The sequence below is a fragment of the Schistocerca piceifrons genome, chromosome 10, assembly GCF_021461385.2.
Source record: "Schistocerca piceifrons isolate TAMUIC-IGC-003096 chromosome 10, iqSchPice1.1, whole genome shotgun sequence".
NCBI classification, from domain to species: domain Eukaryota; kingdom Metazoa; phylum Arthropoda; class Insecta; order Orthoptera; family Acrididae; genus Schistocerca; species Schistocerca piceifrons.
Genome location: NC_060147.1, coordinates 44430019 through 44444691, shown reverse-complemented (window position 1 = coordinate 44444691; position 14673 = coordinate 44430019). Strand labels below are relative to the sequence as shown.

Genomic DNA, 14673 nt, shown 5'->3' with positions numbered 1-14673 from the left:
ACTGGGGCCTCTTTCTTCTCTCGCGCAGCTTTCTTATATATAAAGCGGCGGTGCGGACGGCTAAGCTGTGTTCACACTGCCGGCCGGGCCGAGCCGAGCCTGGCCGGGCCGCCGCCCGCTTCGATATCAGACACATGGTTTTGAATTGCGGTGTTCACACTGGCGGCCGGGCCGCGCCGACACGGCGTGAGCCTCCCGGAGCCGAGCCGACGACATTCCGAGTGTTTAATATTGCCGGCGCGAGCCGACCGCAGGCGCGAGCCTGTGGAGCAGCACTACAGCTTCTGCAGTACACGCATCACACGTCTCCCTTCTGCTTTCTTCACAAGTGTGACTGCACACGTCTTTTATTTTAAGATGTTACCTCACATTTCACAATCAGTGAGGAAAAATTACGTTTATTATGATGATACATGCGAAATTACTTTCATTTCATTTATTTAATCTACCGTATTTACATGCATTTACAATAATAGCTTGCCAGCGATCGCGGCATTGCCGCCACTGAATAGTTCGCAGTTACTTGTAAACGGAGACAGATATGAGTGTCACTGAGGGACGGAAATGTGTCCCTACCAGATGATAATGCATTGTAAAGTCATGCTGTGGCAGTTCCTTATCAGTGGAAATAGAACCACTGAGTCAAAGGGCACTATCTCAAAACTCTTCGCCTATCATTCTGTCTATCTTACAAGGTAATGAAAAGAATTCTGTGAGGTCATCAGTGGCTCCACATGATGAACCATCACCACTGCCAAGCGCTGCATCATGAAGAAAAAAGAAGAAACAAGTTGGAAAATTCTGAAGGAGTATTTCTGCGATTCTTCGTTGAAGGCACAGCAAGACATTACCCAAAATGACGAAGCTAATTACTTCCTAATGATTCTCAGGAGTCCCATAAACTCTCTTCCCCTCAGAGGTAAGCGTTTGTGAAATTTAAAATACAAAAGCATGACTACAATTAACTGGAGGTAGCGAATGCTGTACAAAGTTCTACTGCAAACCAAAAATTTTGTACTAACGAATCTTACCTTATCGTTATACACAATTTTTCTTCTGCTGTTATACTTCTGCGAAAATTTGTGTTCTGTTTAGAAATTTTGTCTTGAATGATCTGCAGCACATACTGAAATGTATTATGATTCATTCTGTAATTAGAATAAAATTTGTCAGGATAGTTTTTAAGTTCTTCATATAAAGAAAAAAACTCTCCTAAATGTCTGTCGCTATTTATGGGATGAATCCATAACCTCCTAGTTCTTCTGTACTTCAAAACTCGACGAGTTACAGCAGATTCAAAACAATACGAATAAAAGAGTGAAGACATTGTTCTACACGACAGCACAGACTAGCTAAAGGCGAGCAGCTGTTGGCTGCAGCTGCGTTTTCTACTGACTTGCTTGTCAGCTGTCGAAAGGTGGGGATTTTTTAAAATTTATTTATTTGGCCTCCGGCAGCTGACATCCATTTAGCCAAAGAGTGGGGATTACCTTGACAGTGCAGCGCAGCCCGCCAAGGAAGAAAAAAAAAACAATGAAGAACAATGAAACGCACATCTGTGTCGATGTACAGTAGTTTTATTAACTCTCCATTATTTTTTCTGTTAAAGTAGACAACGAGACTACAGAATTGCGCTTCAGTTTCTGCAGTAAACGTATCACAAATCTCCAGTTTGTTTTTGTGATTAGTTTTACACCACTGATCACTAGTAATTAATTTTTTTCTGTCCTGCATAATATGACTACATTAAACCAAGCTGTAACCGCTCGAACTCCGTGGCTTGCGGACGCGGCACTGACGCCACTGAATATCTCGCATTACTTGTGACCAGAGACAGATATCAGTGTCATTATCATTTCAAAACTTTTTGGTACTTTTAGCTACATTTCATTCGCAACAATGTATGGTCTAAAACGGATCTAACAGTAAGCTACCCGCTACATAACTTTTTCACTACAAGATTTGTAAATCAAGTGCACAACGTTGACAAATAGCATCATTTCACAATGACTGTTAAGAAATATGAAAAGATAAATGATTCAATACAAAGCTAAGATGTTACACTAGCACGTGTACAAAAATAAGATTTTTTAGCCGCATACTTTCTTCAAAATCGGTTGGGAAGCGTTACGAAACTAAGAAATCACGCGAAACGAAAAGTAGACTTTTTCTTTTTTCACGACGTAAGCAACGCTTTTAAGGAAAAAATAAGTTCATAAAACGATGTGGCGAAGTCTTATATACCGCTAAGAATTTTTAAAACATGAAAATCGGAGAAGTGGATTTTCCCCCATTTCGCCGTCCCGGCTCGGCGCGGCGCGCAACGTGAATGCACTACTCGTCGGCCTGAGCTGGCTAGGCACGAGCCGAGCCAGCACGCGTCAGCCCGGCCCGGCCCGGCCGGCAGTGTGAACGCAGCCAGGGAACGCCTGATCAAAATTGCTCTCCCGACTAGCCGCTGGGCTAGTAATGCACCAATTTAAGTTATTGAATAAATCATCGCTTCCTTTGCTAATGGCCGATGAAGCTCTCAATTTAAATGTTCCTTCAGCACACTGGTAAGTAATCATAATAAAAGTCTGACGTGGCTAAGTAAAATATTTTGGGCGAGAGAATTAATTTAATTACACTACACGCAGTAGACGAGCTCTGAACTTGCCCTTTGGAGATACGCTATCACTATAGTTTTATAGTTATACAGTTGAAACTTCTCACATATTTATAATTATAGCGGATCTCCCTTCTACTTAAATTTAAACATCCTAGCCTTATTTATTCGCCTACTTAATCTATCTTGCTTCCTTAATTTTTAAGACAAAAACCAGAAAATCATGAATTTCAACTAAAATTTTAATTTGTGGGATCCAGAATACTGTTTCTACTAAATTATTATGAGAAAGGAATCCAAATATAAATTTTTAAGTTTCTAGCTCTTTTCTGTTGCGCCAATGATTTTTACAGAAAAACGTCCAAATTTCGAAAATGGTTAAATTTATCGAACTGACATTCAACACATATTGATTTAGTATTACTACTGACATGCTAGAAACGTTTCAGGTTATTTACTTGATTTTTAAAGTATTGCGCAACATTTATGTCGTCAGAGCTAGTTTCAGCGGACTGGCTGGCACACAATGGAAACACTGATGTGAATTTTATACGGCGTGAGTAGGCTGCTTCCCTACAACACTCCTGATGACAACCAGAAGGAGGGATTCTGCTATGAAAACAGATGGCTGCTTAGACCATCACTCCCAGTTGTCAGGGCATATGACAGGCGACAGTGACGCTGGCATCTCACAGCCGTCTGGGGCGTCTCCAGATACGTCATCAGCCTGGTGTCTCATTGACTGGTGCAGAGTTGTCTTCAGTGATGAGTCCCGCTTCGAAGTGAGCGCCCCAGACAGTGATGGGATACCAACCTGACTGTCGCCCACCATATAGCCTGACAACCAGGAGTGATGGCGTCGTGGTGGTAAGCTTGTAACACCGAAAATGCAGGATGCATGGCACCTGATACCGATGTATAACTTTTTTTGAATGGTATGTAAATATTTTTAATTTACATGCTTTCTTTTAATAGGTAAGAACATTGCTTCGCTGTATGTGTACGTTTAGGCAGAAGTCTGTTGACGTTTCTTTGGCTCTGACAAGGGAACCTCCCCATCGCAGCCCCCTTAGATTTAGTTATAAGTTGGCACAGTGGATAGGCCTTGAAAAACTGAACACAGATCAATCGAGAAAACAGGAAGAAGTTGTGTGGAACTATGAAAAAATAAGCAAAATATACGAACTGAATAGTCCATGTGCATGATAGGCAACATTAAGGACAATGTCAGCTCGGCCGTGCCGTGGTCCCGTGGTTAGCGTGAGTAGCAGCGGAGCGAGAGGTCCTTGGTTCAAGTCTTCCCTCCAGTGAAATGTTTAATTTCTTATTTTCAGTTTATGTCACAAACTCTTATGTTTTCATCACTTTTTTGGGAGTGATTATCACATCCACAAGAAAACCTAAATAGGGCAAGGTAGAAGAATCATTTTACCCATACGCCAAGTGTACAAGTTAGGTGGGTCGACAACATATTCCTGTCATGTGACGCACATGCCGTCACTATTGTCGTGTAGAATATATCAGACGTGTTTTCCTGTGGAGGAATCGGTTGACCTATGAACTTGCGATCAAATGTTTTCGGTTCCCATTGGAGAGGCACGTCCTTTCGTCTACTAATCGCACGGTTTTGCGGTGCGGTCGCAAAACACAGACACTAAACTTATTACAGTGAACAGAGACGTCAATGAGCGAACTGACTGATCACAACTTTGCGAAAATAAAGAAAATAAATTTCTCACTTGAGGGAAGACTTGAACCAAGGACCTATCGTTCCGTAGCTGCTCTCGCTAACCACCGGACCACGGCACTGCTGCGCTTACACTACCCTTGATGTTGCCTATCTTGCGCATGGACTACTCAGTTTGTGTATTTTCCTTATTTTTCCATAGTTCCATACAACTTCTTCCTGTTCTCTCGATTGATCTGTGTTCAGTTTTTCAAGGCCTATCCACTGTGCCAACTTATAACTAAATCTGAGGCGGGTGCGACGGGGAGGTTCCCTTGTGAGCACTATGGGACTCAACATCTATGGTCATCAGTCACCTGACCCCGCCGGGAATCGAGCCCGGGAACCCGGGCGCGGGAAGCGAGAACGCTACCACACGACCACGATCTGCGGACTGACGTTTCATTGTATTTATCTGTGTTTTACTGCGAAACTTGTAAGCTCTGGGAAAAAGCCAAAGGAATTGTTATTTGCATCGACTAGCAACGATAATAGCAGTGCTTGTGCGTTGTAAAATCTTTGGGTAGGGAGTTGTTGCACAGAGCGCGCGGAGAAAGAGGGGGACGAATTCCATTGCTTGTACGAGGTGCCTTCAAGTTCTAAGGCCTCCAATTTTTTTTCTAATTAACTACTCACCCGAAATCGATGAAACTGGCGTTACTTCTCGACGTAATCGCCCTGCAGACGTACACATTTTTCACAACGCTGACGCCATGATTCCATGGCAGCGGCGAAGGCTTCTTTAGGAGTCTGTTTTGACCACTGGAAAATCACTGAGGCAATAGCAGCACGGCTGGTGAATGTGCGGCCACGGAGAGTGTCTTTCATTGTTGGAAAAAGCCAAAAGTCACTAGGAGCCAAGTCAGGTGAGTAGGGAGCATGAGGAATCACTTCAAAGATGTTATCACGAAGAAACTGTTGCGTAACATTAGCTTGATGTGTGGGTGCGTTGTCTCGGTGAAACAGCACACGCGCAGCCCTTCCCGGACGTTTTTGTTGCAGTGCAGGAAGGAATTTGTTCTCCAAAACATTTTCGTAGGATGAACCTGTTACCGTAGTGCCCTTTGGAACGCAATGGGTAAGGATTACGCCCTCGCTGTCCCAGAACATGGACACCATCATTTTTTCAGCACTGGTAGCTACCCGAAATTTTTTTGGTGGTGGTGAATCTGTGTGCTTCCATTGAGCTGACTGGCGCTTTGTTTCTGGATTGAAAAATGGCATCCACGTCTCATCCATTGTCACAACCGACGAAAAGAAAGTCCCATTCGTGCTGTCGTTGCGTGTCAACATTGCTCGGCAACGTGCCACACGGGCAGCTGTGCGGTCGTCCGTCAGCATTCGAGCCACCCATTTTAAGGTCGTCGTGCAGGATTGTGTGCACAGAAGCCACAGAAATGCCAACTCTGGAGGCGATCTGTTCAACAGTCTTTCGGCAATCCCCCAAAACAATTCTCTCCACTTTCTCGATCGTGTCGTCAGACCGGCTTGAGCGAGTCCGAGGTTGTTTCGGTTTGTTGTCACACGATGTTCTGCCTTCATTAAACTGACGCACCCACGAACGCACTTTTGACACATCCATAACTCCATCACCACATGTCTCCTTCAACTGTCGATGAATTTCAGTTGGTTTTACACCACGCAAATTCAGAAAACGAATGATTGCACGCTGTTCAAGTAAGGAAAACGTCGCCATTTTAAGTATTTAAAACAGTTCTCATTCTCGCCGCTGGGGGTAAAATTCCATCTGCTGAACGGTGCTGCCATCTCTGGGACTCATTGACAATGAACGCAGCCTCATTTTAAAACAATGCGCATGTTTCTATCTCTTACCAGTCCGGAGAAAAAAAATCGGAGGCCTTAGAACTTGAATGCACCTCATAGTGTGCGGAAGTGTGGTGTTAACGCTCTCGCAGTAGAGAGTACCATTTTCGGCAGCATCATGTTCGTACGCGCGCCGGCCAGACGTCTAGAGCAGGAGTAGGGACAGTGGACGGGCGGAAGAGGCTGTATTAAATACGATTGCCCGTCCCTGTAATTAGCCGTGGCCCCACAGGATGCTACCGTCTTCAACAACAGCAGCGGTTCCAGCATCACAGTTTCGTCGTCGGCTCCGAGTTTCGTCGTATCCACAGTATCCAGTAAGACTGTTCATTGGTAGAAAGTATTAACGGCTAACCCAGCAGCACAACTGTATGTGATTTAATTGATAAGATTTATTTAAATAATAATCAGTTAAACTCAGGGAGATTGTGCCCTCATTGCCCCCAGACCTTGTTACGAAGCGGGATCCTTGTTCCTTTTTTTTCCTAATATGTTAACTGAGTGTTATAAGAAACCAATTGAATAGTTACAGCCAGTTTGTTAATGAATAATTACTCTCTGAAGAATTTTAGCCTCAGTCTACATTCAATTAATTGTTGTACAACAGAGGCTTCAGTATATGACTAAAGTAAAGCAATTTCATTTTTCAAGTTTGAGAATCAATCACTGGAAAAAATCCAAATCTAAAGTTAAGTGCACAAATTAAGAGTGCGTAAGTTTTATTTATTTTACATATAACTTGAGCACATGACTGTTTGATTTGGTACATATTCTAGTATTTAATTCTGTTCAAGTCAGTAAAAAAGGCTCAGTTGTTCAGACAATAATATGAAATCCAATTTGCAAAATAAGTAACGGCAATATAAAAAAGTGCTTGCTGTTTTTCTGAATTTCTTTGATGACGTTATGTTGAGGTCACTGAAAGTCATTATTCACGTAACGAAGTTCAGTACTAACATACAGTTTAATTGCATATTTTCAAATCATTACTCGATTGCCTTTTTCAAAATTTAATGCCAAACATAACGTAAGAGTGATTTCTCAGTTTTCTTTATCATTACATACACGTCAGTGTTTAATAATACATGTTTTTCTTTCCCATCATCTTGTACTGGATTTTGGATGTAAATTGCTCTAGTGCACTGTCAACCGTTAATTACTTCCTTTCCGTTCATTAGTGTAACTTTTGGATTCATGACCAGTGGTACCCATTTCTGTCCAGCGTTGTTCGTGAGTGAATGCACAAAATAACTTTCATTTTCCAAATTCCCTGTTCGGTTTAATTACTTTTATTTTTAATAGACTTTCCATCAGAAGGGTGGGTTGTATACTTTTCTCCTACTTATCGGTATCAATTCTTCGGGAAAGATAGCCTTATACAGTTAAAAAAAGTCCAAGCAATCGACGGTCATATTTAATATCCCAAGCACGATAGGCCGATTAGTAAGAGGGAGGTCACAAGTTCGTATGGGACAAAACTGCTGAATTCCTCGGTCCCGGGAGTGGACAACATACCATTAGAACTACTGACGGCCTTGGGAGAGCCAGTCCTGACAAAACTCTACCGTCTGGTGAGCAAGATGTATGAGACAGGCGAAATACCCTCAGAAAGCAGGTGTTGACAGATGTGAAAATTACCGAACTATCAATTTAATAAGTCACAGCTGCAAAATACTAACGCGAATTCTTTACAGACGAATGGAAAAACCGGTAGAAGCCGACCTCGGTGAAGATCAGTTTGGATTCCGTAGAAATATTGGAACACGTGAGGCAATACTGACTCTACAGCTTATCTTAGAAGCTAGATTAAGAAAAGGCAAACCTACGTTTCTAGCATTTGTAGACTTAGATAATGCTTTGGACAATGTTGACTGGAATACTCTCTTTCAAATCGTGAAGGTGGCAGGGGTAAAATACAGGCAGTGAAAGGCTATTTACAATTTGTACAGAAACCAGATGGCAGTTATAAGAGTCGAGGGACATGAAATGGAAGCAGCGGTTGGGAAGGGAGTGAGACAGGGTTGTAGCCTCTCTCCGATGTTATTCAATCCGTATATTGAGCAAGCAATAAAGGAAACAAAAGAACAATTCGGAGTAGGTATTAAAATCCATGGAGAAGAAATCAAAACTTTGAGGTTCGCCGATGACATTGTAATTCTGTCAGAGACAGCAAAGGACTTGGAGGAGCAGTTGAATGGAATGGACAGTGTCTTGAAAGGAGGATACAAGATGAACATCAGCAAAAGCAAAACGAGGATAATGGAATGTAGTCGAATTAAGTCGGGTGATGCTGAGGGAATTAGATTAACAAATGAGACACTTAAAGTAGTAAAGGAGTTTTGCTATTTGGGGAGCAAAATAACTGATGATGGTCGAAGTAGAGAGGATATAAAATGTAGACTGGCAATGGCAAGAAAAGCGTTTCTGAAGAAGAGAAATTTGTTAACATCGAGTATAGATTTAAGTGTCAGGAAGTAGTTTCTGAAAGTATTTGTATGGAGTGTAGCCATGTATGTAAGTGAAACATGGACGATAGATAGTTTGGACAAGAAGAGAATAGAAGCTTTCGAAATGTGGTGCTACAGAAGAATGCTGAAGATTAGATGGGTAGATCACATAACTAATGAGGAGGTATTGAATAGAATTTGGGAGAAGAGGAGTTTGTGGCACAACTTGACAAGAAGAAGGGACCGGTTGGTAGGACATGTTCTGAGGCATCAAGGGATCACAAATTTAGCATTGGAGGGCAGTGTGGAGGGTAAAAATCATAGAGGGAGACCAAGAGATGAATACACTAAGCAGATTCAGAAGGATGTGGGTTGCAGTAAGTACTGGGAGATGAAGAAGCTTGCACAGGATAGAGCAGCATGGAGAGCTGCATCAAACCAGTCTCAGGACTGAAGGCCACAACAACAACAACGTAGGCTTTCACACTACTTAATCTAAGTTAAATTCACTTACGCTAAGGACAACACACACACAGCCATCCCCGAGGGAGGACTCGAACCTCTGACAGGGGGAGCCGTGCGAAAATTTGCAAGGTGCCTCAGACGGGGTGGCTACCCCGCGCGGCCGTGATGGCGTGGTGACCCATTTCATTGCATAACAGGACTCCCTTGGTTGTCATCTGCGACCCTCTTACTGCGTACCAGTGTGTCGATGACATTTTATGTTCAGTTTTGTTACCTTTTATGGCAAACCATTCTGGGCTTACATTTCAGCAACGTAATGCCCGTCCACACAAGGCAAAAGTTTCTGATCCTTATCTTCTTGTTTGCCAAACTCTTCCTTGGCCAGCAAGGTCGCCAGATCTCTGGTTCTGAGCACTATGGGACTTAACATCTGAGGTCATCAGTCCCCGAGACTCATAACTACTTCAAAGGAACTAACCAAAGGACTTCACAAACATCCATGCCCGAGGCAGGATTCGAACCTGCGACTGTAGCAGCAGTCAGATCTCTCCCCAGTTTTGGAGAATTACGGGTAGGGTCTCGAAGCAGCTCGGGATTTTGATGTTCTAACGCACGAATTGGACAGAGTCTATCATGATCCCCCTATAGAGGACATCCAGCAACTCTTTACACGAACGTCAAGCTGAATAACTGTTTGTGTAGGGACCAGAGGCGAACGAACACATTATTGTCTTGCTCAATATGCAAAGGTCGTTGTCTTGAATAAATCATCCAATTTTAATGAAATTGTAAGCGTTTATATGCCTGAACATGAACATCGCATCCTCCCATTTTGGTCCAATTCAGATAATTCCTTGGTACGTCGTCTATTTCTCTTGGAGAGTGTTTGTAACCATCGCTGGAGCACAGTTGTAAGGGGCATATTGCTAAGAATGGAGTGTGGTTGGGAAGCAGTGGTGTCGTTACCTGCACGGTGGCACAGCCGGCGCCAGTGGCATAGACGAACACCTTGGTGGGCAGGCTGGGCAGCGGCAGCGCCCTGGCTGGCTGGGTTCCCGGTCTCAGCTCCAAAGTGTCTGTCAGCTCCATGCCGGACGTGGCCAGCGAGACGGTCAGCGCGCGCTCCCGGTCCTGGGCCACCGACGACAGCTGCCACAGCGCACGCACGCACAGGTACACCAACTGCAGAGAGAGGAGGGATGCCCAATGTAGTCATGTTCCAAACAGGTGCTGTAGAAGCTATTGTGTGGAGAAGAAGGCTGATATGGTGTCCAAGGAGGTGGATAGCAACTAGAGCATACAGATGCCACAGTAGGTGCACGTACAGGTACACGAGCTGCAGAGAGAGGGCACAATGTAATCATAGTCTGGGCTGGCGGTGTAGGAGCTGTTGTCTGGAGGAGAAGGATGGGCAGAAAAGGGCAGACTCGAACCTCTGGCAGGAGGGACTGTGCGCGGGCGGATGTGAGCACTGAAGTCCATGAACTTGGAAATATGGTACTAGCATTGCTGCCACAGTGAACACACATATGGGGACACCAGCTGTGGAGTGAGGGCCCAATGTAGTCATAGTCTGGACAGGCACTGTAGGAGCTGTTGTCTGGAGGAGAAGGAAAGGCTCATGTGAGGGTGTGGAATATGAAGGGGTAGGTAAATACTAAAGCACACATCTGCCACTGTAGGTACATGCATAAGTGTGCTAGCTGTGGAGAAGGGTGCAGTGTTGGTTGGTTGGTTGGTTTAGGGAAGGAGACCAGACAGCGTGGTGATCGGTCTCATTGGATTAGGGAAGGATTGGGAAGGAAGTCGGCCGTGCCCTTTCAGAGGAACCATCCTGGCATTTGCCTGGAGTGATTTAGGGAAATCACGGGTGCAGTGTTGTCATGGTGTGGGCAGGTGCTGTAGAAACTGCTGTCTGGAGGTGAAGGGAGGGCTGATGTGATGTGTGAGTTCCTAAGGGACCAAACTGCTGAGGTCATCGGTCCCTGGACTTACACACTACTTAAACTAACTTGTGCTAAGAACAACACACACAACTACGCCCAAAGGAGGACTCGAACCTCCAGCAGGAGGGACTGTGCAAGGATGGATGTGAGCACTGAAGTCCATGAACATGGATATATGGTACTAGCATTACTGCCACAGTGAACACACATATGGGGACACCAGCTGTGGAGTGAGGGCAAAATGTAGTCATAGTCTGGGCAGGCACTGTAGGAGCTGTTGTCTGGAGGAGAAGGAAGGTCTCATGCGAGTGCATGGAAGATGAATGGGGTAGATAAATACATCTGCCACTGTAGGTACATGCATAGGTGTGCTAGCTGTGGAGAAGGGTGCAGTGTTATGGTGTGGGCAGGTGCTGTAGAAACTGCTGTCTGGAGGTGAAGGGAGGGCTGATGTGATGTGTGAATTCCTAAGGGACCAAACTGCTGCGGTCATCGGTCCCTGGACTTACACACTACTTAAACTAACTTGTGCTAAGAACGACACACACACCGGCGCCCAAGGGAGGACTCGAACCTCCGACAGGAGGGACTGTGCAAGGGCGGATGTGAGCACTGAAGTCCATGAACATGGATATATGATACTAGCACTGCTGCCACAGTGAACACACATATGGGGACACCAGCTGTAAAGTGAGGGCCCAATGTAGTCAATCTGTGCAGGCACTGTAGGAGCTGTTGTCTGGAGGAGAAGGAAGCGCTTGTTTGAGGGTGTGAAAGATGAAGGCGGTAGATAAATACTATAGCACACATATGCCACTGTAGGTACATGCATAGGTGTGCTAGCTGTGGACAAGGGTGCAGCGTAGTCATGGTCTGGGCAGGTGCCCATAGAAACTGCTGTCTGGAGGTGAAGGGAGGGCTGATGTGATGTGCAAATTCCTAAGGGACGAAACTGCTTAGATAATCAGTCCCTGGACTTACACAGTACTTAAATTAACTTATGCTAAGAACAACACACACATCCGTGGCCAAGGGAGGACTCGAACCTCCAGCAGGAGGGACTGTGAAGGGGCAGATGTGAGCACTGAAGTCCATGAACATGGATATATCGTACTAGCATTACTGCCACAGTGAACACACATATGGGGACACCAGCTGTGGAGTGAGGGCAAAATGTAGTCATAGTCTGGGCAGGCACTGTAGGAGCTGTTGTCTGGAGGAGAAGGAAGGTCTCATGCGAGTGCATGGAAGATGAATGGGGTAGATAAATACATCTGCCACTGTAGGTACATGCATAGGTGTGCTAGCTGTGGAGAAGGGTGCAGTGTTATGGTGTGGGCAGGTGCTGTAGAAACTGCTGTCTGGAGGTGAAGGGAGGGCTGATGTGATGTGTGAATTCCTAAGGGACCAAACTGCTGCGGTCATCGGTCCCTGGACTTACACACTACTTAAACTAACTTGTGCTAAGAACGACACACACACCGGCGCCCAAGGGAGGACTCGAACCTCCGACAGGAGGGACTGTGCAAGGGCGGATGTGAGCACTGAAGTCCATGAACATGGATATATGATACTAGCACTGCTGCCACAGTGAACACACATATGGGGACACCAGCTGTAAAGTGAGGGCCCAATGTAGTCAATCTGTGCAGGCACTGTAGGAGCTGTTGTCTGGAGGAGAAGGAAGCGCTTGTTTGAGGGTGTGAAAGATGAAGGCGGTAGATAAATACTATAGCACACATATGCCACTGTAGGTACATGCATAGGTGTGCTAGCTGTGGACAAGGGTGCAGCGTAGTCATGGTCTGGGCAGGTGCCCATAGAAACTGCTGTCTGGAGGTGAAGGGAGGGCTGATGTGATGTGCAAATTCCTAAGGGACGAAGCTGCTTAGATAATCAGTCCCTGGACTTACACAGTACTTAAATTAACTTATGCTAAGAACAACACACACATCCGTGGCCAAGGGAGGACTCGAACCTCCAGCAGGAGGGACTGTGAAGGGGCAGATGTGAGCACTGAAGTCCATGAACATGGATATATCGTACTAGCATTACTGCCACAGTGAACACACATATGGGGACACCAGCTGTGGAGTGAGGGCAAAATGTAGTCATAGTCTGGGCAGGCACTGTAGGAGCTGTTGTCTGGAGGAGAAGGAAGGTCTCATGCGAGTGCATGGAAGATGAATGGGGTAGATAAATACATCTGCCACTGTAGGTACATGCATAGGTGTGCTAGCTGTGGAGAAGGGTGCAGTGTTATGGTGTGGGCAGGTGCTGTAGAAACTGCTGTCTGGAGGTGAAGGGAGGGCTGATGTGATGTGTGAATTCCTAAGGGACCAAACTGCTGCGGTCATCGGTCCCTGGACTTACACACTACTTAAACTAACTTGTGCTAAGAACGACACACACACCGGCGCCCAAGGGAGGACTCGAACCTCCGACAGGAGGGACTGTGCAAGGGCGGATGTGAGCACTGAAGTCCATGAACATGGATATATGATACTAGCACTGCTGCCACAGTGAACACACATATGGGGACACCAGCTGTGGAGTGAGGGCCCAATGTAGTCAATCTGGGCAGGCACTGTAGGAGCTGTTGTCTGGAGGAGAAGGAAGCGCTTGTTTGAGTGTGTGAAAGATGAAGGCGGTAGATAAATACTATAGCACACATATGCCACTGTAGGTACATGCATAGGTGTGCTAGCTGTGGACAAGGGTGCAGCGTAGTCATGGTCTGGGCAGGTGCCCATAGAAACTGCTGTCTGGAGGTGAAGGGAGGGCTGATGTGATGTGCAAATTCCTAAGGGACGAAACTGCTTAGATAATCAGTCCCTGGACTTACACGGTACTTAAATTAACTTATGCTAAGAACAACACACACATCCGTGGCCAAGGGAGGACTCGAACCTCCAGCAGGAGGGACTGTGAAGGGGCAGATGTGAGCACTGAAGTCCATGAACATGGATATATCGTACTAGCATTACTGCCACAGTGAACACACATATGGGGACACCAGCTGTGGAGTGAGGGCCCAATGTAGTCATAGTCTAGGCAGACACTGTAGGAGCTGTTGTGTGGAGGAGAAGGAAGGGCTTGTTTGAGGTTGTGAAAGATGAAGGGGATAGATAAATATTAGACCACACAGCTGCCACTGTAGGTACATATACAGGTATGATAGCTGTGGAGAAGGGTGCAGTGTTGTCACGGTCTGGGCAGGTGCTGTAGAAGCTGCTATCTGGAGGTGAATGGAGGGTTGATGTGAATGCTGCGGTCCATAGGGATGGATAAATGGTACTAGCATTGCTGCCACACCAAGCACACATATGGGGACACCAGATGTAGAGAGAGATCTCAAAACAGTAACGATCCATGCAGCAGCTGTGTTAGCTACTGTCTGGAGGAGACAGCTGGTGTAAAGTTGTTCAAGGGGACGACTAGGTGCTATGTGGACAGTGGCCATAATGCCTTTTGACACAGGTACACCATGTGCATAGGGAGGTCCAAATGTAGTTGTGGGAGATGGTGTCTGAAAGTGAAAGGAGGGCTGGTGTGATGCTATCAGAGGAAATGGATACAAACTACAAGCACAGCTATTATAGTGTTGACAATCAGGTAAACCAGCTACAGAGGGCAGACAGGTGCTGCAGAAACTAA

General features: G+C 45.5%; 1 protein-coding gene across 1 annotated transcript in view; it reads right to left on the bottom strand.

Annotated features, from left to right (window-relative positions):
* LOC124718676 (C3 and PZP-like alpha-2-macroglobulin domain-containing protein 8) overlaps positions 1 to 14673 on the bottom strand; it is an 852528-nt gene that overhangs the window by 73582 nt on the left and 764273 nt on the right. Inside the window, exon 23 of the mRNA XM_047244301.1 lies at positions 10037 to 10252. Within this exon, the coding sequence (XP_047100257.1) occupies positions 10037 to 10252 (216 nt within the window). The remainder of the gene's footprint in view (positions 1 to 10036; positions 10253 to 14673) is intronic.